The sequence below is a fragment of the Daldinia caldariorum genome (genome assembly GCF_022478825.1).
Source record: "Daldinia caldariorum strain CBS 122874 unplaced genomic scaffold F4812scaffold_6, whole genome shotgun sequence".
In the NCBI taxonomy this organism is placed as follows: domain Eukaryota; kingdom Fungi; phylum Ascomycota; class Sordariomycetes; order Xylariales; family Hypoxylaceae; genus Daldinia; species Daldinia caldariorum.
Window position 1 is genome coordinate 245770 of NW_025953042.1, and position 23645 is coordinate 269414.

The 23645-nt window shown below is 47.8% G+C and overlaps 6 protein-coding genes across 6 annotated transcripts; 3 read left to right on the forward strand and 3 right to left on the reverse strand.

Moving 5' to 3' along the window:
* Nucleotides 1-2911: 2911 nt before the first annotated feature.
* F4812DRAFT_339264 (uncharacterized protein) lies at nucleotides 2912-5194 on the forward strand. Its single transcript, XM_047931628.1, has 2 exons — nucleotides 2912-3591; nucleotides 3833-5194. Exons 1-2 carry the CDS (start codon nucleotides 3054-3056, stop codon nucleotides 5161-5163), a joined length of 1869 nt encoding a protein of 622 aa, XP_047790982.1. The 5' UTR covers nucleotides 2912-3053; the 3' UTR covers nucleotides 5164-5194.
* A 2615-nt stretch (nucleotides 5195-7809) lies between these two features.
* On the forward strand, nucleotides 7810-9358 carry F4812DRAFT_339334 (uncharacterized protein). The gene has a single exon (XM_047931629.1). It carries the CDS (start codon nucleotides 7943-7945, stop codon nucleotides 8846-8848), a length of 906 nt encoding a protein of 301 aa, XP_047790983.1. The 5' UTR covers nucleotides 7810-7942; the 3' UTR covers nucleotides 8849-9358.
* A 992-nt stretch (nucleotides 9359-10350) lies between these two features.
* On the reverse strand, nucleotides 10351-12919 carry F4812DRAFT_470514 (glycosyltransferase family 8 protein; the record flags this gene model as incomplete). The annotated part of the gene is made up of 7 exons (XM_047938987.1): nucleotides 10351-10917; nucleotides 10993-11725; nucleotides 11784-11917; nucleotides 11982-12563; nucleotides 12623-12729; nucleotides 12785-12812; nucleotides 12878-12919. The coding sequence occupies 7 exons, from the start codon at nucleotides 12917-12919 to the stop codon at nucleotides 10462-10464; spliced, it is 2082 nt and encodes a 693-aa protein (XP_047790984.1). The 3' UTR covers nucleotides 10351-10461.
* Nucleotides 12920-15411: 2492 nt separating this feature from the next.
* F4812DRAFT_339484 (uncharacterized protein) lies at nucleotides 15412-16922 on the forward strand. The gene is made up of 3 exons (XM_047931631.1): nucleotides 15412-15678; nucleotides 15918-16324; nucleotides 16396-16922. The coding sequence occupies exons 2-3, from the start codon at nucleotides 16057-16059 to the stop codon at nucleotides 16785-16787; spliced, it is 660 nt and encodes a 219-aa protein (XP_047790985.1). The 5' UTR covers nucleotides 15412-15678; nucleotides 15918-16056; the 3' UTR covers nucleotides 16788-16922.
* Nucleotides 16923-17583: 661 nt separating this feature from the next.
* F4812DRAFT_339426 (uncharacterized protein) lies at nucleotides 17584-19774 on the reverse strand. Its single transcript, XM_047931630.1, has 2 exons — nucleotides 19703-19774; nucleotides 17584-19645 (listed from the first exon to the last, which is right to left on the reverse strand). The coding sequence occupies exon 2, from the start codon at nucleotides 19378-19380 to the stop codon at nucleotides 17989-17991; it is 1392 nt and encodes a 463-aa protein (XP_047790986.1). The 5' UTR covers nucleotides 19381-19645; nucleotides 19703-19774; the 3' UTR covers nucleotides 17584-17988.
* A 1059-nt stretch (nucleotides 19775-20833) lies between these two features.
* Nucleotides 20834-23438, reverse strand: F4812DRAFT_424085 (glycoside hydrolase family 47 protein). The gene has a single exon (XM_047933802.1). The coding sequence runs from the start codon at nucleotides 23011-23013 to the stop codon at nucleotides 21181-21183; it is 1833 nt and encodes a 610-aa protein (XP_047790987.1). The 5' UTR covers nucleotides 23014-23438; the 3' UTR covers nucleotides 20834-21180.
* Nucleotides 23439-23645: the final 207 nt, after the last annotated feature.

The following is a 23645-nucleotide window of genomic DNA, read 5'->3' on the forward strand; positions in this document are numbered from 1 at the left end:
GCCCCCCCCCCCCCCCCCCCCCCCCCCCCCCGCCATTCAAACGCTCTGGAAGTTTTCCTAACTAAGGCGTCAGTGCTACCTATGTCCCAAGCTGCGATGTTACGTCTTTTCTTTTTCTCACGTTTCGAGACTTGGGTACGAAACTTGGTAATTTGGGGATTCTAGGAACATAGGAGCTTAGGAGCTTCACTACTTTGAATGAATTTTTGCGGCTCGCAGTACCTAACTCTACGCAAGTCTCACGTCCCTTGCATTGCTACTTACGTACCTCATATATAGCATAGTTACATTAGGTACATACTCTTCATCCGAAATACTACCAGCTGCTTACAAAAGAAATACTGACCGCTTCGCTCGTACGGACATGTGCGAAGTGAAACTGTCACCAAGGTAGCTGGCTGGCCCATTTTGGACATACCGCCGCTTCAGAACGGAAGATGCATATATTAATGGTATTATTGCGTGCAGAGTGAGAATAGTAGTGGAAGTGGTAGAAAACCCAATCAGATTTCATGAGAGCATTCTTTCGTACTACGAACTGCCTACCTTCACGACACTATGGGCTGGTTACAGCATGACACGTGCATCCTGCCGCAGATGTAGAGGTGTAGAAAGGTGGGAAAAAAGGGGGCGGTGCTTACCTTACCGCACCGGAGATATACATAAATGCATGGGCTGTGTAGATTGTTCAAAGCCCGAAGATTACTCTCTGTGGTCTTTCTACGATAGTAGCGTATACTAACGATGTAATGTTAGGTTAGAGAAATAACCCTAGGGAATGTACTGTTTACAATAATGATGTATGTTAAGTAGATAGATTAATGTGTATTAGGTTAGATATTCACGATCGGACGTTTTGAAACCTCCACACTTAGGTACTAACTAGCAATGATATTGGTAACATATACTAGTACAACTTACATACCTGTCTCTGACGTCGGCGGGGACATAACGGCGCGAAGCCTCTTTTTACTCTCTAACTCTTTGCAATCTAGTTTCTCTAAACCTCCGCCTTAGCCATCGTTCGGTCTGCCGTTCTGCACCAGCGCTACCGTTTTCTGGACCCGCTGTTAGGCGTTCTTGAGATATATTCTCGTTTCCCATTACTAGATCTAGAATACCCCGACAAGACATTTTAGCTTGGAGCATAGCCTAGAAGCTAAGGACGTGGGCGGGTTGTAAGCATACAAGAGATTGAGGATGCATATGGTACCGTATTATCGTAACTATGAGACACATCTGCCCACGGGTTAATTCTAGAAGGTAGACGACCCCATGTGCATGGCGCGCCGTTGCCGTTGACATAACTTGATCTGGTTCACCTTTTTTTCGGCTTCGGGTTCTGGTCCTGCTCCTACCAGGGAGCCCTAAAGCGTTCTTGAAGTCTTATTCGTCAAATTAAAAAGACAAGGTAAATAACAAAAAGGAAAATAACATTTCAGGACCCTAGAATCTTATACTGGCAGTGAACCCTATTTCTTAGTTCCTACATCTACACCTACACCTACTCTCCATCGACACTACGGGGAATATCTACCTAATGCTGAAGCAGGGAATAATTCTTGCTCTGCTTTAATATGTAATCAAATGTCCTTGTAGCTTGTATAACATGGGTCTCCACCCTTCCTATGAAGGAAAAGAAAAAAAAAGACATTATGTACCTTGTACTATGTAAATAAAACGGCGATGAGTGCCGTGAATATGGATTCCAGTGATCTAATGAAGCCATTTAGAGATGAACAAATAGGGCTCCCATAGGTACATGCATCTTCTGGGATTTAGCATGTAGCAGGGGGGGAATCTGATAAATGGAGATTGTTCTTTTGTACCATACACAAATTACACTACACTACGATCGTATATCATGTCGATGCTAAGATAAAAAAGAACAGGACACTAGTACAAATCAGGTGTGCTCTCGATTAACGGACCTTTGACGACTTGAAAAACAGTGATTGACAACAGATGGGAAGACAGATTATGCTGTGTACTTTGTAAATCGTGGGTGTCAGGGGTCCGTTAACAAGCCTAGGAGAGTCCACCACCGTCCTACCCTACCACGTAGTGTATTGTACTAATGGTCCTTTAGCCTCTAGGTACTCCAAGTAGGTATTCTTGGTAGGTACAATTATGTGATGTCCTCTACCCAATGACGGGGGCTACCTCAGAGGCAAAACAACTCCACGGGCGGGATACTCATTGTACCCATCTAGGTCTTTCACCCACGCTACTTGCTGACATCCCCTGCGGCCTCGCCTAAGAATGGAAGACGCGCTAGCAGGGTTGACCTTATGAGGGGGTCGAAATGATATACGTACCTCTACCATGTATGAGTTGGAGAGGGTTGACACGGTATGATTTTAAGTAAGGCTCTGAATCGACCCTCCGGATCCCTGTTCACCGCTGCCGTGGATTCTGCCCTCTCTGCCCTATCAACCCACATCTAAAAAGAGTAGCATGGGAGATCTACGTACCCTGAGAGGAAGCGCAGCTGCGCGCGCGCAAGTGTGTATATAGAATCCTGAAGCCCCCAAGGCATTACCGGTTCCTGTTGTCTCCATCTCCATGACCTCGGGCCATGCTAAACTACTTAACGCTACCGCATCCGCATTTATCTTCCCGTTTCGCTGTCGAGGTTACTGGCCGCATAGATCAATATATATAATAGACTTTGTTTATACCACCATACCCGGTGCTTGTCGTGTTCGACACGGGAATCCTCTTAAGTTATCGCCATCCATAGCCTCACCGCGTGAGGTCGTATGTTAGAAGAGTTATAAGATTGGAATAAAAAGGCATCACGAATTCGTGTGGCGCGACAACTCACTTCAACCGTTGCTCAAGCTTCGCGACTTACATAAACCTCTCATCGCTCCGCCGGCCTTCTTATTGATACTTCCCCACGAACGTCGCATTGCCAGCTCATCACGTTTATACTCGGTTCTATCTAGATCTCATTGGATCTTGATATGGTATAAGTCCAGACGAATGTGAACTTTTACCTTACTTCACCGCAAGTCTAGACCGGGGATCGCCGACAACGTAAAGTCATAATGGCTACGGTTGCCGACCACGCTTACGACATGTTCCCTCGTTCAAACGAGCACGACTTCATGCTCTATCCCGAGGCCCACCACCAGCAGCACCACCATCACCACCAGAACGGCTACACGTCCCCGACAATGGAGATGCACATGAGTCCAGGTGGTTTTAATATCCCCCGGAGCGTACAAGAAGAGTACCGCCCGGCTTCGGGATACGAAGTTAGCTCGATGTATCCGGAAACGCACCTCATGTATAGCAATAACCACAACCGAGCTTCTCCCAGCATGTTCCAAGATGATTGCGAGATTCCCGTTCCCGCATCAAGCCTTTCCACTGCCTCGGCACCCTCAGAAACGGCGTCGTCAACTGTCGGGTCACCTAATTCGAATCACGGCCAATTAGCTTTCTTCCCTGAGTACCAACACGCTGGTCTCAGTGTAAACCCTGGAATTGTCGACCCAAGCAACTACTTTTCCGGAACGGAGTATTCGACTTACCCAGGTATGGAAGACTTTAACATGACTTTCGTTGATAACAAGGCTATTGGTGAGTTGGCGCGGGTTTTATTTTGCATGATTTTTCTCACTTGTCCCCCCCAACCAAAGCTCTCTTAGGGCTGGTGATAATGATAGTTCATTGAGCTCGGTGTTAGTTTTGCCAGGCGCCATCATGGTGGGGTCAAAGTAAGAGGGTGCATGGATATGATGGATTTCTCTTGAACTGAATTACACAACAGCAACTCACTATGGAAGACCTTGACGTGCTGACCATGAAGCCCACTCTACAGACCCTTCACTAATGCGACCAATGGCCCCGCCAATGCAGGGGTTTGATACTTTCTCTCCTCAAAACCCCTATCCTAACTCACCGGCACTCTCTGGCACTGCTTCGCCTGCGCCGGCCATGCGCAACGGCAGTCAGTCTCCTTACACACACGCCTTTCAACAATATAGTCCTTTCCAGGCACCCCCTGCCGCACCCGCCAGGCGACAGTCTCTATCATCTTACCAGTCACACGCCTCTCACGAGTATTCATATAACAGCGACGAATCGGAGAAGAAGCAAAGATGTCCGCACCCCGAATGCGGGAAATCATTTAAAGACTTGAAGGCTCACATGTTAACACACCAGAATGAGCGACCTGAGAAGTGCCCCATTCAAACATGTGATTACCATATCAAGGGCTTCGCGCGAAAGTATGACAAGAACCGTCATACTTTAACCCATTACAAGGGAACCATGGTATGCGGGTTTTGTCCTGGCTCAGGCTCGGCCGCCGAGAAATCCTTCAACAGGGCAGACGTTTTCAAGCGACATCTGACTGCTGTGCACAGCGTCGAGCAGGTGGCCCCTAACAGTAAGAGGAAGGCAACCTCGATGAATAGCGGGAAGAAGCTGACTGGCTACGCGCCAGATGCCACAGGCAAGTGCTCGACCTGCTCGGCCACGTTCGAGAACGCCCAGGACTTCTACGAGCACTTGGACGACTGCGTCTTGCGCATCGTCCAGCAAGAAGACCCCGCGGAGGCCATCAACGCAAAGCGGCTGGCCGAAGTGGAGCACGACGAGGAGGTTCACCAGACCCTGGAGAAGAATCAGCTGCCTCTCACCACGCAAAGCGTCCACAACTCCGACGACGAAGAGGACGAGGACATGGCCGAAGACGAGGACGCAGGGGATGACGAGCATAAGGCGAGGAAGCTGAATTCCCCCGTAACGAGGAAGAAGGGGGGCAACCCACCCAACGGCGTTCAGAAGTCGCGGGGCTTAACACATTCGCGGGGTGGCGTGCAGCTCTCGGGTAGGGGCAAAAGCCGCAAGAACCGACGCGAATACCCGTCTTCGTGGGGCTTCGATAAGGGGCAGATGACGATGAAGAAGCGGGTCATGGCGGTATTCGACGGCCCCCGCCGACTAGCTAAGGACGACATGATGCTCTCGACCGAGCATGAGGTCCGCATACGACTTTCCGACGAGAAGTCGTACGTGACGGATCTGGACGTTCAGACGCTGAGGCGGGCCAACGGCTTCCACAACGCTACGGAGGAAGAGAAGGGAATATGGATTTCGGATGATCCGACCGAGGAAGACAGGAAGCGCATGGAGTACGGCCACTAAAAGAGCTGATGGGGGCGCCGCACTCGTATATATCACATCCAACCTATCTGTCCATCATCACCTAACCTCCCTGATCACTTGAAGTGTATCGATATATATATAAAAGCATCATGACGACCGAGACGAAGACTGGGATAAGCATGATTGGCGCAAGGTCTTGTTGTACGGTGGGATTAACTTTAATGGCATCTAAAAACCATTCAAGGGAAAGGGGGGATGGGGAGGGCTTCATTCTCCGCCGGGGAGATAGTTTATAACACCGGCGAAACTATAGAAAGGGGAGAAAGCAGATAGGTCTCTTTTGAAGACCATTATCTCCCCGAAAGCTGCTGAAACGGCTGCTAAAAATGTTGTATTATTTCTACTTTTCTTGGTGTATCTTATGTAGTTTTGATGGCCTGTATTGATACCCTATATCTACTTGTACTACGATGGCGTCGCGAAGTCTGGGCAACGGATTCAGCTTCATTCTCAAATAAAGAATTTATCACGCTTTCGAACCAATTCTTGACTACTGAATTTGAGTTCTTGGACTGATGTGAATGTCATTGTGTATAGCTTCAATTTTGTTTACCTATAGGTACCTACCTCTCACCTACATACCTAAGGTAGCTATATCAACTATATTGCATCTTAGAGTTGACGTATCTTTTAACAAGTCTTTTCCCTTTGCACGGCTTCTGCCACGGTATACATCAACCATCTCTTCCTTATCTTTCTTACATACCTACCTAACCTATCTAGGAGGTAGGTACATACATACCTCATATGTCACTCACATATGGCAGCATATTAGCAATGCAAATCCCGACGCAGTATTCAAATCCCATCTCGTCCAAGCGAGCCATATAGCCGTTCTAGGTGGTCCGATTGGAAAAGAACACATAAGGCGACGGGACGTTAATAAATGAGGCTTTTCCCGGATGAATCCTCCTATTGCCTGAAACCGCAGGAGGTTTGCGCAAACAGGTGAATATTTGCAGCTGAAACGGAGCATGTCATTTCCCATAAGGTTGCGGTTGCAGCCATGGCGGCCGGCAGCGAGATGAACGGGTAGCCATTGGACGGGGAACGCTGTCGGCTGTCTGCTATCTGCTGCCATGCTGTCATGCTGACAAGGAGTTGAGTTGGGGTTGTATATTGTACACCTACATCTACACTGTAAAGGATGGTATTATATTATACAATACAATACGCACATAGACACTGGCATGGACTGACGTCGAACGTTTACATTTACACAAGCGCGGCCCCGATAGAGGCCTCCGCGGATTTTAGTCCGTGGCTTCGATGACCGTTTCGTGCATTCGCGCACCGAGGCGCAGCTCCCGCATAACCACGTGTATTGCCAGGTATATATGTATAAAGAAAGGTCCCGAATCAAGAAAAGGTTTAAGGCCTTTTCTTTTTCTCTCGCAAGCGGTGTAGGGGCGCAGCTCACTTTGCTTATTTGCAGCAGGGGCCGTTGGGATCCGGCAAACATCACGTAACCACAACATCTGCCTTCAAATAGTACCGGGTATCGTTATCGTATCGTCTCGTTTTTTTATTTTTTCCTTGTTTTTTTTACGCATGTATCGCATAGCTTACCCAGGTACGGTTTACTGTGCCGCGTACTTAAACCTCATGCGAGCTAAGTACTTACACCTATACTACCTTAGGAGGTATATAAGCTATACCCACCTAGGTTATCTAATGAATAAGGTTAATATACAGGTATTTACACACTCCTTCTCCACTAACTAACTACCTTACCTGAATACATAGGTAACGAGTACTTTATAGAGCTACTCTATCAGTTTCCCAATTGTGCTTTTGTTAAAATAATAAATCAATTCCAAACAAGGTCACTGTCCTAATAATCCACAATAATAACTTCTTCTTCTCCATCGTCATATTCGCTACTCCCGTCATACTGTAAAATGCCACCGGCAGCGCCGTAAACGCACATGCAATACAGCCACGCCGATGGGCATCGACGAAGCGCATACCTCCGCAGGCTCTTCTAGATACTATGCTACATGTGCATAGCATTAGGTACGCTACAAAGTACACATATGCCAATAACACGGTCTACATGATGTCATCTCGATACTGTAGCACTACATTACATAATTACATAGTACCTGGTATATGCATTAGTGCTATTGCAGTTGTACATCCTAATATCTTTGCTTTGCTTTTTCTTCTTCTTCACTACCTAAGGTATATTATTGCCTGTACACATGTGCATCCTATAAGGCCCATGGGTACCTGTGTATGATACATAAGTACTCAAGTATTTACACAATTGCTTTTTTTTTTTTTCACATTGGTTCTATTTTAATATCGCGGGGGTGTGGCGTCTAGATACACACTAGGTACAAGAACAACAACAAGAAGAATTGATAGACCGGCTGACGGAGTGACTTTCCGTCAAGCAGTGTTTGCAACGGAATAGCTCCGTCTCTCACCAGCAAAGGACCATAATATGGTACGGTGTACCTACAAGACTATTGTATTGTACCTTGTAACTACTACCCAATACCGGGGTTCAAGGTTGTCTAAACTGGACCCAAAATTTTACTAGTCTCGGGAAGTCATCCACTCTCATCTACTTTCGGTATCGCTTCTATGCCCAACTTCTCATCACACGCGCTTGGGCGCAGAAGGACGACGACCAAGCGGCCAAGATAAAAAAAAAAAAAAAAAAAAAGGTCTCTAGTATCCCCTTGTCAATGGCCAGCACACAACCATCCCTGCATTATTTGAGCCTCAAAAAGTTACTCGGCCGAGCAGGATGGCCCTCACGAGCCGCATCTCACTCTACGGTCCTCCCTCCTCAGACCCCGAGGATTATCTCAGTTCCTCGCTAGGGGTTATCTTCCCAGATGATGTGACAAACCAGCATGGCGACGCAGAGCATTCGCTGCTCTACACGTCTCCGCACCTGCCCAGGCCCTTGTACATCGCGCTCGCGGATCCGGATCGGGAGGCCGACCGCAAGCTCTTTAGCCACTACTTGTGGAACGCGAGCCTGCTGCTTGCCGAGTTTGTCGAAGCCGACACCCTAGGCCTGCCCCTCGATGTCGGCTTGCGCCGGCTCCAGCCCTCCGCCTTCGATGTCGCTAACCTTGAGACACTCGAACTCGGCGCCGGCACCGCATTGCCCAGCCTTATGGCTGCCTTGCTCGGGGCCAAGAGCGTGGCCGTGACCGACTACCCCTCCGAGACTGTCTTAGATACGCTGCGCAAAAACGTCGCGGCTAATGCTAAGACCGAAAACTCGCCCAAGAACTCTCTCGCACCACTGACCGTCGAGGGTCACGCTTGGGGTGAGCTAGAAACCCCCTTCGCGGTAGAGCATAAAGGCCGTTTTGATCGTGTTTTCGTATGCGACTGCCTGTGGATGCCGTGGCAGCACACGAACCTGCATAAGTCCATCGCGTGGTTTCTCAAGGACTCCCCGGACGCCAGAGCTTGGGTCATAGCTGGGTTCCATACGGGACGCGCCAAGATGCGCGGTTTCTTCGAGGGTGAACCCCTTGCCGCGGCCGGGCTCGAGGTTGAGAGCATCTGGGAGCGCGATTGTGACGGCGTCGAGCGCGAATGGGTCTGGGACCGTGGTCACGAGGACATTAGCGTACGGAAGCGGTGGCTCGTCGTCGGTGTGCTAAAGCGGAGAGCGGCAACAGCTGGAAAGTGAGGCAGTCACTATCGACGAGGGGCTGAAGGCTCAATACGTAGATCACGTCCTAAAGCTCCCGTCCCGGCGATCTTATATTTTGGATCTCTAGGTGCCTGTTGGATAGATGATAATGCGAGGCTATCTATTTTCCACCCGACGAATGCATGGGCTTTAATTAAACCCCTTGGCAATAAGCTCAGGCAAAGTACAGTGTTGGGCACACAGCCGGCAGACCTAGGCTGTGTTAAAGTAATCACTGAGCAGCGAAGATACGCATGTGCGAATAGGTACCCCCAAGCGAGGTAACATGGGACTACCGTAGGTACTAACTGAAAACTCCACTACAAAGGACAGAACTTTTGAATTGCAGAAGCATCATGAGTTAGATTAGGTACCTACAAAAAAAAAGAGGGAAAAAAAAGAATAACGATTGTGAACGACTTGAAGGCTTTTCGATGGGTTCTTTCTATTGCCTGCTGATGCAAACTATTCGTGACAAGCTCGCCATCTACCAAAAGGCTATATACAACAGCGAACCTCGACCGAAGAAACCGGGATTTATACCTTAGGTAGTTTGAGCCGTTGGGTACTGTAGTCGGGCACAGAAACGGTAGCCCCCCATGCCTATTCCCTGGTCAAAAGAGGAGATTATTCTGTAGAAGTTTGAATCGGGTACTTCTGGCATTTCGTAAACAGATGTCGTAAGTCCTGCACACAACACAAGGTCTCTACTTTACTTTCGGGGGTACGTCCGCACTCGTCTTATCTGGTGAGGTGAGGTAGATAAATACCTAACCTAAGGTAAATCTACCAGTCACCTAGTTAGTTGCACTTATATCATCTCGCCCGTTATCCTAGTCATACAGAGGCCATATATAGAAATTCTATTCATTAATCCCCTAACTAACTACCTAATGAAGAAGGAGAAGAAGGAGAAGAAGGCTCAGTGCTATAAGATAAAGATACGCTACGCTAAGATGCTCGCTTCGTGCTATCCTGGCTGATGCAAATATGTAGGTAAACAATAGATATGCTACTTCAAGATCGACGTGTGCAAGCAATAAAACAAGGTATCTCTCTCTCTGTCTCTCCCCCTTTCTCTTTCTGTGTGTTGTAGTACTGAAGGAAATGCAAATGCAACTGCAGCACCATTCTGTTCGGGGATAAGGAATCGGTGTATAATGAAATAAAACTTCTCTCGACCGAACGAAGATAGTAAGGTCCAAATATATATAAACGAACACCCAGTGGGACATGTATCATAAAGCCCAGGATGGCTGCCGGTCTGGTATCCAGGTAGAAAAATAAAGACAAAAAGAAAAAGGTATTCCGTCCGTGTGTTAAGTAGGGACACTATCCAATATCCCAAGTAATTAGACCTTCGTGAGCGGGTCGTTCATCCATCATGCCGTTATTTTGTTAGATATTTTTTTTTCCTTCTTGTGTCATGTACCAAACGCCAAGCAATCCACCACCCATCCCCCTTTTCTCCAATTTACCGGGAATGTTTGCAGCCTTCCCTAGCTAGATGAGCCTCGTCGGACCTCTTGTAGCCTCAATGTTGACCATACCAACCCCAAGGAAGAGAAGCCATATTAGGCTTATTGGGACCTCGATGTGGTATGTCTAAACTACTGTCCCGCCGATAACTCAAATGGTAAATTTGCATCCTTCTCAAATGCGGGGCCGGGGCCTGAGTAGCTCGGTTGGAGGACGCCGGAGTGTCTCACTGCTGCCGGATGCTGAGAGATAGCGCCCCGTGGAATAGGCATGTCTTCGGTGGGAATACCCTCGCCCTTCTCGAACGCCGCTCCAGGACCGGAGTAGCTAGGCGCGAGCATGGGTGTCACACCTCTCGACTTACGATTTCCAGTCGTAATAATTCGAGGAAGCGTCTCTAAGTTTGACTCCAGGCTGTGAATTGCATTAGGATTAGCGCCGCCTTTGACTGGCTTCGGGCTCACGAGCGTAGCCGATTGCGCGATGTGATCGTGGGGAAATTCACCGCTGCCTTTGCCATCACCACTGAGCTTCTGTAGCAATGCATCGTGCCACTGAGACAGTTCCTGGAGCTTGGCTGCAGGGTCCTTGGTAGAGCGTAGTATGTTAGTTATATCACAGAGGCAAGCCTCAGGGGTCCACCGAGTCCCGTGCTCACATACCCATTCAGACTGCGCCGGCACACCTTGTGCAGCCGGTAGCTGCGGGTTGCTATCGTTACCACCGTGAACATTGTCGCCACTATCCCAGAATGTCCGGCGGACGGGCGCTGGAGTAACTGGCAGGCTGGGACGCTCGGCTTCGGTAGGGAAATCTGTCACCTTGCTTCCTCGCCTACGTTGAGTAGCCTCAGGTTGTTCAGCAGAATGCTGCAACCCTACGACGCCAGGCAAAGATTTTAGGCTCGGCTTCTGCTTGTGCCTCTGTATCTTGTCAACGTACCGCTCAATCTCTGGTACATCATCCCAGGCATTGGTCATAGTAAACGAGTTCCATGTGTTTGGTATGGCATGCATGGTTGGAGTAGTTGGTGTGACAAGCTCGCTCCTCTGATCATCCGTGGACGCATCTGTAACCGAAGGCGCATTCCACGCTCCACCGGTAGGGGTTTGTGCGCCGCTAGACAGCGGTTCTTCTTCCTCTTCCTCCTCTTCCTCTTCAACTTCCTCCTCAGGTTCCTCCTCAGGCTCCTGGGGGTAATCTTCAGCGAACACACGAGTAGGTGCAGATCGCTCAGTCTCCCAAGGGAATATCTGTTTCATGGGAGGCGCACCAGGCTCCCTAGGAGGAACATACCACTTAGGCGCGACCCATTGAGTAGTATCCTGAGACATGTGATACACCGTAGTGGGTAAGTTCTGAGCCTCTGGCCTGGAGTTTGTTGGGGGAGCATGCCTGTTTTCAAGTTAGCACTTCGAAATCCAGGGAACAGGTAATATGGTTTACAACAGACCTTGAAGCGTCCCAGCTTGATGAGCTAGATGAATATCCATTTTGCCCATGCTTCAGAATGTAAGTGTTCTTAGTGGTGCCATGAGACTGGAATTCTCCCTTAGTGAAGAACTGGACGAGCTCCGACGTTTTGTCCTAGATATTGTAAGCCGAGGATTCAAGAATAGCAAAAGGTGTAATGTAATAATAGGAGACGTACCGATCCACTGTAGTGTCGGTCATAAACCGCCCACCATTTCCCAGTCATTTCGTTAAAGGGCGCACTTCCAGTTGTGGAGCTTCTGCCTTGGAACCACGGCTTGTCGGGACCGATGAAATGAACCAGGTTGATGCCCGACTGGAAATGGCGATAAGCAGGAACATACTGATAGTGAGCGGAGGGGGTAACATTGTAGGCGAAGCTAAGGCGGTTGTAATCCTTGAAGTGCAGGTTGATAAGACCCTGATCAGCGCCATCGAACGAGATGCTCCTCTCTGCCATCGCCAACATAGCCTGGTAGTCACTCAAGTTCGGTGTTAGAGCCATGACACCGGTGTTGAAGAGATCGGGCCAGCCAATGTCGGGAGCAGCAGAGAACGGGTGAGGTAGGTCAAAGAGCTCGTCGGGAGCTCGGTAAGCGACGACATCGGCATCGATGTAGACGATCTTTCGGAATTGAGTCTGCTGCCATAGGTTGATCTTGGTAAAAGCGGAGTGCAAGTCGGCTCGGCCCATCAGGTTCAGATTCGCAGTTTGGGTATTGCGTATGGTGTTGACTGGAATGATGTAGTCATAGACGGTCTATTCCATTATGTTAGCCGGCTGGAGCAATTAAAAAATGCATAAACTAGGAAACATACCTCGAGCTCGGTGATGACTTCGGGTGCTACGGTATCCCGCGTAACAAGGGCAGCCAGCTTCTTGGTTGTGCCAGCATCTCGTAGAGATTGCGCAAGCACCAAAGCACCTTGAAAGATGTTAGAAAAAGCAATGGCAAGATTACTAGAGGTATAAAAACATACCGGGCAAATATGTATCGCTTAGAAGGAGCTGTATGCCGATAACGTATTAGCTACCATTAACACAATCCGTGGGTATTTCGAGCTTTCACTCACTGTAGCGTACACATCCTCCTGCGGTCCGTCTTGCGCAGACATTTTGTGCAAGTGGCGATAAGATCACGCCAGACAAGATATGGTCGAGAGGGGTAAATAATGGAGATGAAGGTATAATATTTGAAGAATATTGACGTTGGAGACGTATATAATATATATAAAAAGCTTAAAATCTCTTGCTAAAGATATCTTCTCATAAGATGGACGATAGCTGTGAGGAAAGCAGTCGAGGAGTTAAGTGAAGCTAGGGGAAAGTTGTAAAATAATATTATAGCAGGACAAGTTGTTTTATCTGCATCGGTGAGACGGGATGGCCTGTCTAGTTGGCTGCAAAACAACCCTGCCGTTTTTTCTTTCTTTTTTCTTACTTCCTTGCACTTTGCCTTCACAATACAAGGTTGAAGAGGAGATCATCAAAATGGACCGTGTTCGACAGTGTAAACGCAAGCCAAATGCGACCAAATACGACGCTAATGTTGCTTCCATCAGATAAACAAGGATTTTGTGTGGATTAGATGTTTATTCTTACATATCTTTGGTCCAGCAATGCATTTATTTGGGCCTTCGACCTTAGTGTTTTCGTCTGGAACAGCTTAAGGCATTGTTGTAAGGCATTTGACGTTAGGCATATGTGCTTCAACCTAGAAATTAGTTTGACGATTGCTGAAGATGGGATTGGTCGAGTATATGAATCTATCGTTTCTATCTAATTCCCAACCGAATTGATAGGTATCAAGACTCGTATGTTCTTGAAAATTCTTGAAAGAAAATACCTACCTACCTACCTAGGTACCTTAGGTACCTAAGGTATGCAGACATGTGCATATGTACTCGAATATGTACGGTTGAAAGATGAGTTGAAAGATGGAAAGACGGCGGTATCGCGGATGGAACCTTAAAAGTGGAACTTTTAAGGACCTATCATAATATCATAACCTTATCACATTAGATAGGTTAGCCATATCAGCTCTCTCTAAGCTGTTTAGGTGCACTATAATCCATCCTTTCATCAGTTCACAACCCCGCCAAAACCCGTAGCTCTAGGTTAGGTATTGTACAGAGAAGAACTAAAAACAAGATTGTATCCTTTTTTTGATGAGGGGTACATTTGTTCCGCTTACCGCCCCTCTGGTTGGGGAAGGCCTCGAACGTTCTCGTCTTCCCAGTAGTCACAGCTAAACAGTTGTATATATCCACAACACCACATATACCCACAAATATATGCGAATCCTAACAACTTTTAGAGACACATTCGCCTTCCAAACGTCCAGTAAACAACAATCAGGACCCACAAACGCAGCAAGGAAGGTTTAGTAGGATAAGCGCCCCAACCGGCATACATATTAGATGGATTAATTATATCCAACCATCGAGAAAGAGGCGAGAAAAGAGAGAGGAAAGGAAGGATATTATGAGTAAAAGATATTGAAGCATTAATGTTTTTTAGAGGTTTTTTGTGTGGTGGCTTAGAAAGGGTTCGGGACCATATGTTACCAAACTTTGAGGACCCTGTGCAAGCCAATCGTCTCTCCTCAACTAGGGATGCCGGATGCTACCTAGTACATATGACATCCACCTTAAAGCACATGTAAGTATTGTTTCACACATGAGATCTATACTTCTGCATGCCGATCCATACAATCAGAGAATTCAAACCCGGAGATATACGAAGTACAAGACTACTATATTAAATTACATGCACTTCGAGCACTCAAGTTATAATAGGTAAGGTAAGCCAGCTTAACACACATGCCATTCTTCTGCATATGTGTATGCATTAGGTATAAATTCATTCTAGAATTGTATAAGCCGTTTTGTGACAGTTTGTGTGTATTACATTACATGTGAAATGACGACACTTCTTTATCTTTTTAGAAATGGGACTATCCGATAACAAATGAGGGGAGGAGCTGGGGGACCCCGCAAAAGGGACTTTAGAATTAGATACCTTAGTAGGTACTTAGGTAACCTAAAGTTACCTGACCTATCTGACCAACCAAAACTCATAAATTTACCTAAGGCAACTCGAGAAAAACCCGAGTTTACATAAGGGAGAAAGTTCTTTTCTTTCATTTCACTTATGTTCTCTCCTTCCTCCCCATGCAATCGTATACTAATAATGCACATACATACTAATGTAATGGAAGGAATAGGTGGCGAATCCTAGGGGAGGGTTTATTTGCCACACGTCCCGACCGCTCCCTGCGCTCCCGCCCCCCAGCCCTCCTAAAAATTCAATGTTACATGCCAACATGCCAACATCCATGATGCTTGACATGCATGTGCGGAATACGTACATAATATATTAGGTTTGGTTAGGTACAACTTCTTATAGGTTCCGAGAGGTCTGCGTTTTTAAAACTCCATAATTCTTCACATATACGCAGTTATTGCTAGTCCATCCAACTTCAGCCTAACAAAAAAAGTATCCACGGACAACTGCCCAATATCAAATTGCTCCGATAACATCCCCATCTCTCACAGGTTAGAATGGAAGCATCTTGAGGAATATTCCAAGGCGTCGTAGCCATTCGACATCAAGAGCTTCTCAAAACATTACTCATTCATTATCCATACGTTATTCATTCTTACCTTCTAGTCGGGCCGCTAGCAAGTGTGGATCATTCTTATTCCTCTAATCCCTAGTATCCGCGGATCGAATTAGACTTAGACTCGAAAACGTCATGCTAGACGGAAAACAAGAGAGAACTTCGTGAGGAGAAAAAAAAAAAGTTGCCCACGCCCCTACAGCAATGTGCACAGGAACCACTCATTCCTGCGATACCAATGACAGCTGCGTAGTAAGTACGATTCGGTTGCATTTCCATAGAGCTTGATTCCCTAGAATATACACTATACAACTTCCAAAATCCATATTATATCAACACACGAGCTGCGTTGCTAGAACCCGATCCCACGGTTCTTCTTCGCCTTCTCTGAATCGCATACCATAGTGTGCATCTACTATTTCTAGAACTACTTCACTGCCTAATCTACCTAGACAATATACATAATTGACAAACCATTATTATACTCATAGGCATTGATCCCTTGTGTTCATACACATCACTCACTCATTCTCTCGCGATATGCTCTTTAGTATATAGTATGATTGAACTAATGAGACCACGTCCTCTATTACCTAGTGCCGATCTTCCCTATACAGTTACGATACAGACATGGCTAGCTCAGAGAACGAGTCCTTATTTCTCAAGCTTCCATTAGAATTGCGCCTAGAGATATATTGGTATCTCCTATGTTCTCCGGACTACATTATAATATCTTCAAGGCGACGACAACTTCATTGGTGCCGTCCGCAACTGCCCACGTGGGGACTTCGCCGAACCTCCCACCGAATGCCACACGTAGAGTTGCTACGCACCTGTAAGCAGGTAAATTCGGAGGCAACTCCTATTCTCTACGGGAAAAATCAATTCCTCGTGGCCTGTACGTGTCCAGAGTTCATTTTGAATCAAGCTTACGTTGACTTCCATATTAACAACTTGAGCATTACGAAGTGCCCCATCTGGCACGCTTTTACCCTAGGAACTCCTTCTTATGGAATTTGCGGTACTCGACCATGTCCGATTTGGCTTCCATCACGTTCGTTCGTGCCTGTCGCGGTAACTGTCCGGAGTGGTTGATAGCGTGCGCCACCAACAAGGAGTTCCTAAATATCAAGGAATGGACTACGACAGGACGTCAGCTGGCCAACTTGTGTTTTCCGCACTACAGCGAACCGAATTTGCTGCCCTTGTCAAAAGCAATTCGAGAGGCGCATATTCACATTTGCCACAGAATTTCCGAAGACAAGTCTGCGCAGATGGAAGGGTACACCTGTTGCAGGCATAGGGATGCCATGGTAAGCAGAACGGGCCGTAACGAAGAACTGGCACCGATGAGATTCTAGATCCTAGGGCTACACTACCTACGCACACGCTGACATACTTGACATGATAATCGATATCTGCTATTCTGCTATACTCCATCGTAAATAAAGCGCGGGAAAAAAATAAATGACACAGAGGAAATTTCGATGATAGCGGTTAGGATAATTCCTCTCAACGACGAGAGCAGCATAACGCCGCCTAATTAGCGCGATTATAGATTTCTAATACAGCTATTAACTGCCTGTTTTTTTTTTTACTGGGCAGAACTTGTTTGGAGTTGTGTTATTACGTTACACTGACTTGCCCTCTTTTACATCTTTGGACGAAGCAGGGGAGGCTGTACCCACCGATACGCAATGTACGGCTCGGAACTGGGCCTTGTCGATGTGTGACGTGTCTGCGTTCATGTAACCTGCTCGTAATCTATCTCGCGGCCAGAAGGACCTATCGTGCGGAAGCGAGATAAAAAAGACTCGGGCTAGGATTTCTATAGGGTCGGAGCTGATGTGCGACTGACTGAGCCTTGTATTGATTGTCGCGCATCGCAAGCAACGTCGACTCTTGAAACCAAGCCCCATGAATGAGGCCTTGGAGCAGAGGTCTTAAGCTGATGTTGGTCGGCGATGGTAATGTACCTGGTAGGTAGGTAGGATAAGTTTAGAGATATCTCGGAATGTTCGGGGTTTGTCTTGAGCTATTGTCGGATATGTCGTACCTATTAATTAAATTCAGGATAAGCTTGAGCAGAAGCCTACCTAACTGAGATACTGTAAACCCAAGTCAGAAATCCCTCGCCTGATTCCGATATCAACGACTTGCGAATCACATCCTGACTGACGTGTTATGTTATCGAAAGTGAATGTCTGGGCATAGACATTCTGTTTGGGAACTTAATTAACGGTTACTACCTCTTACTACCTGTTCTAATAATAAACCCACGCCCCCCTTGTCTCTTTCGGGATGACTTTCTAAGCCTTGTGTCATGATGTTTTTTTATACGCCTCTACAATGAAACGCCATCACGATTCACCACCATCATGTGCTAGCTCGTAAAGTACCTTGTAATTGACTCCGACCTCGTGTATATTCTCGCGCCTACTATGAATACCGCCGACGATCTACCCGTCTACCCGCCTATCCGCCTATCCATCTATGTTATCTTGCTAGGTACCTTATATTCTTCTATTTCATGACACGCATACTCACTACCGCGGGGGACGCCTATAGGTCCTTGCGATAGCTATGCTCGGGCTTATGCGTAGTCTCGTAGTCGACGTGGACGTAGGCGCGCTCGATATTGGGGAGCTTCTCGAGCTCGATCTGGAGGCCCTCGGAGACGTCGTGGGTGACGCGGAGGGGGTCGGCGGGGTCCATAACGATGTCGATCTCGGCGATGAGCTTGGGGCCCGAGTGGTAGACGCGGACGGTGTCGATGCCGCGGACGCGGTCGTCGTACGTCAGGCACACGTACGTGATGAGGCGGTGGACGTCGATGTCCGCGGCGCGCCCCACGAGCGTCATGAACTCGGCGAAGGCCTGCCGCAGCCAGGCCGCGCTGATGACGACCGAGATGAGGATCGCGCCCGCCGGGTCCAGCCACCAGGTCAGCTTGGACCCGCCGACCGAAGTCAGCACACCGAAGCCGTTGACCAGCAGGTCGTTGCGGTGGTCCTGCCACAGGATGTTCACCTGGCTGTACTTGTCCTTGATGCCCCAGCAGTACAGGAACAGAGCGAGCTTGGTGGTGAAGGCCACGCACACCGCGATCACCGAGGGGAGGTGGAAGCTGTTAACCTCCGCCGCCGTGCCCCGCCGGCTCGAGATGTCCTCGCACGAGAAGGCGATTAGGATCGCCGACACCGCCGTCATCATGAAGCAGAACGTGATGTTGCCCACGGTCTCGAGGCGGGCCTTTCCGGACGGGAACTTGTTAGGATCCACGCGCTTCATGGACTTCTGGACGATGATCAAAGTAAGGTTGCTAAGAGGGTCGAATATGGCGTCGGCCATGGTAGTGAAGAGGGACAGGGAGCCGGAGGACACGGCGCCGTAAACCTGGAGGGCGGCTAGGAGCACGTTGGCGACGAAGGAGCCCGCGACGGCGATCTTAACCCGTAGGTTATCGTCGCCGGCCTCGTTCTGGGCTTCGGTGGAGTGCTCATCCACCGATTTGAGCATCTGCTTGATGGTGTCGTTCTGCTTGTGGTAGAACGTCTGGATCCTTCTTGCTCGGAGGGAAGAGTTGAAATAGTCGATGCCCGAGCTGACGGCGCCCGTCCGCTTACGAGCCGTGTTGGCCTTGATCTCGTCGATCTGCTCGGCTGTCTTGAAGGCCGACGACAAGTTGTAAGGGTCATTGCCGCCGTAGCGCGTGGGACCGGTCTGTGACTCGAGGTCCGTAGATGTGCTGGGCGGGTGGCGAGCCACTGGCTGGTCGCTATGTTCATCCATGGCTTCTACGCCTGTACTGGTGGCATCGTGGTGAGGAGTATGTGGGTGATGAGACTGAGATGTAGGCGTGTGAAGCGAAGATCGAGAGCTGGAAGTTTGCCCGTGCTGGTAGTCGCTCAAATGCAAGCGCGAGGCAGCGGCAGGTGGGATATCAGAAGTCATAGCTTCGCGACTAATGTGTAACGGTCGAGCTAAGCTACCAAACTTAGTACCTATGTGTTGGTCAAGCTCGGATATACAGTCGGAGATGTTAATTGCTCCTATCTCTAGGTGAGGAATTCGATAGGCGCCGTATGCAGGTTTGTGAGATGCGCAAGAGGGGGAGAAGGAAGATGTTTATAAGATCTCCACCCCTAAAAAAATATGTGTGTATTCCCAAGTGTGCTGGTTCTATATAAAACCAGAGGAAAAAAAAGTTGTAGCAGAGCTAGTATCACACGAATTAGTAAGTGATTAGGTACTGTTAGATACGTAAGATACATACATTATTAGGTAGTAGCTTTCAGTGGCAAGTGCCGTATTTCATAGAATATATCACAATTACATAAGGTAAGTCAGCAGAATCAGACGGCGAAGTCTTTGTATGCAAGGGGGAAATGGTGAAGAAATGTACTACGTAAACGCTAGATTCTGCGTACCTAGTACTAAACAATGACTGACTACCTGTATAAGTCAGGTACCTAAGTAAGTAACAAGACTAGTATTATTAGGAGGGAACTAAAGGAAGAGATTAGGTATAGGTTAGGTCTAGGTAGTCACCATCTATTATATTTACCGTGGAATTCGAGAATCCAAGATTCAGCGGTGAGATTTGCGGTAATAAACCACCTTTTTTTTTTCTTGTTCCCCATGACTTACACACATACGCTAGCCCTACCTATTTTATTATTATCTCACCTCTCTGGTCCAGCTCCAAGTCCAATACCAACAGCTCTACACCTGTCCTGATACGCTATTGGGCAGAGCGAAGGAAGTGAGCACACTATGACGAACAGAGCTTTAGCTTTTAGCTTCACCGTGGCAAAGGGGGCCAAAAGTTGCGAAGAGCGGAAATAACGATGGAGCCAAAAGCCGTTCGACGCTCCCCCCAGGGCCCAATCTGATAAAAAATCGATATAATAAAATCCGGCAATCGAACACGCGCTCGAATCCGCCGTTGTGATTTGTCTGCTGGATAGACTGACTCAACCTTAGACAATGACTAGCAGTAGCAGTAGCAGTAGCACGTAGTACCCAGGTACCTAAGCTGACCTGGCTTGTCAATCGCAATCTCGAACCTTAATAACTTAATAGGCCGCCCGAGGCGAAAGGTTGCGACTAAGGTAAGGTAAAGGTAAGGTTAGCGTATGCGAATCCTCGTCCGAAACGAAGGAGGATGTGTGTGGAGAATGAGGAAAACTTCCAGAAAACAAAACAAAGTTAGAAAGTTAATGCAGACGTCAAAACGGATCGGGTCGAGCTTTTTATAGAAATCAGGAACAGCAAATCGTCTTTTTGCGTTTCGCATCCTGTGTGTCCAAAGGGGTTCCCTACATCATTGAAGTACCTAGGTGCCTATAAACCTAACAATGTACAAGGTCATGTATAAACAAGGTAATGTATCTTCATTTACAACGTCGACCTAATAGTCGAATCTTTGCATCTAGCATTATTTAAAGTAGGCCAGGTTAGAAGATAAGTACCTACCTAGGTACCTAGGCTATGGTAATCACCAGCAAGTTCCACACTTGGATTTGGATAACTATCATTTATAACTTCTCTTATATGGGTGCATATCATGCAACATAATTGTCTTTCTAGAAAAGATCCTAGATAAACCATCATGATATTGCTCATCCAATTCCTTACCATTTAACATTCATGTATACCGCCCATACCTACATAGTATATCATTTCCCTCTAGGGGTATCAAAGTCCGGTCCTCTATCCTGTCATATACTAAACCATGACCGTATACCCTCCTCATGCATCCGCGCGTCGTAGAGGATGCGCTTCCGTGTTCAATACCCATTCGTCCAGGTTGACCAGATCCCAATCCCCGAAGATCAAGTAGAAATACTTAAGCGTTTCCGCCAGCCAGAAGCTCTCCATGCTGTCCACCTGCGCCGGCTTCTTCTCCGTCACGTCGTCTAACGCCGCCGAGGCGTACTTCGACCTTGTCCATTTATCTACCGCCTTAAACATAGCCCAGGCCTTTTCCATGTACTTAGTATCCCCTGTCAGACGCCACATCATGAACACCGACTCGATGGCCTCGGGACGTAGGAGGTACCGGCGGTCGTCAACATTAACCATACCGGTGGGCAGATTCCGTTGCCCTATGATGTTGTCCTTGATCTGTTTATCAGAAAGCGTGCCGCCCTTGGTATTGCGGCCCCAAAACTTCCTTATCGCTTCCGTCCAACGTGTCTCGCTCCATTGGCAGTCGTCTTTGGTAACATCTAGGTCACAAGGGATGAAGCGGAACAGCTCGGGCCCAATACCCGAGTCAGTTTGATTATACGACCATACGCACCCCTCCGTCAACTGCTCCGCTACCTCCAGATCCGACGGGCGGTCGAAGATCTTAGCTGCCATACCCACCATACCTCCGGCAAAGCACGTCAAGTGTTGTGCTATCGGGGTGTGTACAACCTCCTCGCCGCCCTCGGGCATCGTGACGACCCTAGCGTCACCGAAAAAGAGCAATTTCAGATTGTCCGGGTTTAGCGCGCGGCGGAGAAGGTATTTCTTCGCGACGTCTATGAAGTCTTCGTACATTTTGCGGGGTTGGTCGAGGGCGCCCCCGAGCAGCAAGTATTGCTTTCCCAGGTACTCGAAAGTACTGTCGGCCATACCGCCCAGCGTAAACGAGTCCCCAGAAGACTTCAGAGGTGTCCTTGAAGGGTCCACTACTATCGGCCACAGTCCCGGCAGCGAGGTCGACTTTTGGTCTTTTTCTAGGCCATCAGCTATTCTTTGCACGGCATCATAGTATTGCATGTCTCCGGTCAATTGAGATAACTTAGTAAGCTCAAGGCTAAGTGACCCAATTTCAGCCAACAGAGCATGCCCCGGGGCTACCTGTGACTTGCCCCTAGCATAATCCTTCCAAGGAAATCGCGTTATGGGCATGTGGTTTGGCGTGTCGAAACACGACATTACTAGATCGGCCACCTCGGTCGCCTTTTTAAGCAAACCCGGATATTGTTTCCCGCTCAGCTCGTACGCTGCTAAGAACCCTCCGAGATAACGAATCGTCGTTTCGAAGATGTTGATATCACGGGTCTCCGTCCTTGAGAAATCAATCGTCTCGCAAGCATGCACCGCAAATTCAAAATCATCTTTCATATCAAGGAGCCAGAGGCTGTCCAACGAATCGACGAGGGTTGCCGCCCACCCGGCAAAAGGATCCTTATACAATCCCGAGAGGGGCTTGATCTCATCATGACCCCACGCATATTTCTTGTAGCCATTCCAACTGTGTTTGAAGCTGTCCTTGACAGCAGCAAGTCTCCGTAGGCGCAACTCTTTATCGGAAGCACTCTCCTTCGGCCTCGCGGCTTGTACACGCGGTATCCGTTTGGAAGGTCTATTTGTCGGGAGCGTAGCGGGTTTTTCGACGGGATACTTGGGAGGACGCTTTTCCCACTTGATGGCTTTCGAACCAGCTGATGCCGATGTAGGACGATTACCCGGACCACGCGTAGGATTAAAGATACCCGAACCAGCGGGCGGGTGCCAGCTATAATACCATGACGCAAGGACCCAAATGCAAATTGCAGCGATAAGTAAACGGGTGCGACGAAAGGCCATAGCTGCGATTATAGCAGATTGAAAACGTAAATCTAACGTATATTACTCTAAAAAAAATGGGCTTCAAAGCTAGCGAATACAGTCGGAAAGGAAGGATATTCACATCGCTCGAGTCTAGATTGTATAAAATCAGCCTGGAGAACTGACGAACAGGTCAGCTTTCCCAAAGGCAAGCAGGCAAGAGATCTTGAATTCGTAGCTAAACATCAGATGAATGAAATATCACGGTTAAAAGATTCGAGCAGTGGGCCTATGCGTCTGTGGGACGTAAGTTAAGGGAGTTTTGTTGGTTATAAATACTTGTTTTTGGTGGTAAAGGCCCCAATTCAAAGAATAAAAAAAAAAAAAAAAACTTGGAATTTTATAAAAAAAAGGGTAAAAAAGGGGTTCACATAACGGAGCTTCCCTGTTAAGCTTTTCCGCTTTCCTCAAGCCACGTTCTTAACCCCACATAGGCTCAAACATAGGCTCAACTTTAATGTACCTTCTGGCCCAAGCTCCTTCAGATAAAGACCATTAATTGTAGGTACCTAAGGCATAATTACCTAACCTAAGGTATACACTGCTAACCATCCAACGTTTTAGAACTTTTATAATTATTCTCTTCCACTGGAACATCCAACTTAGGTAGG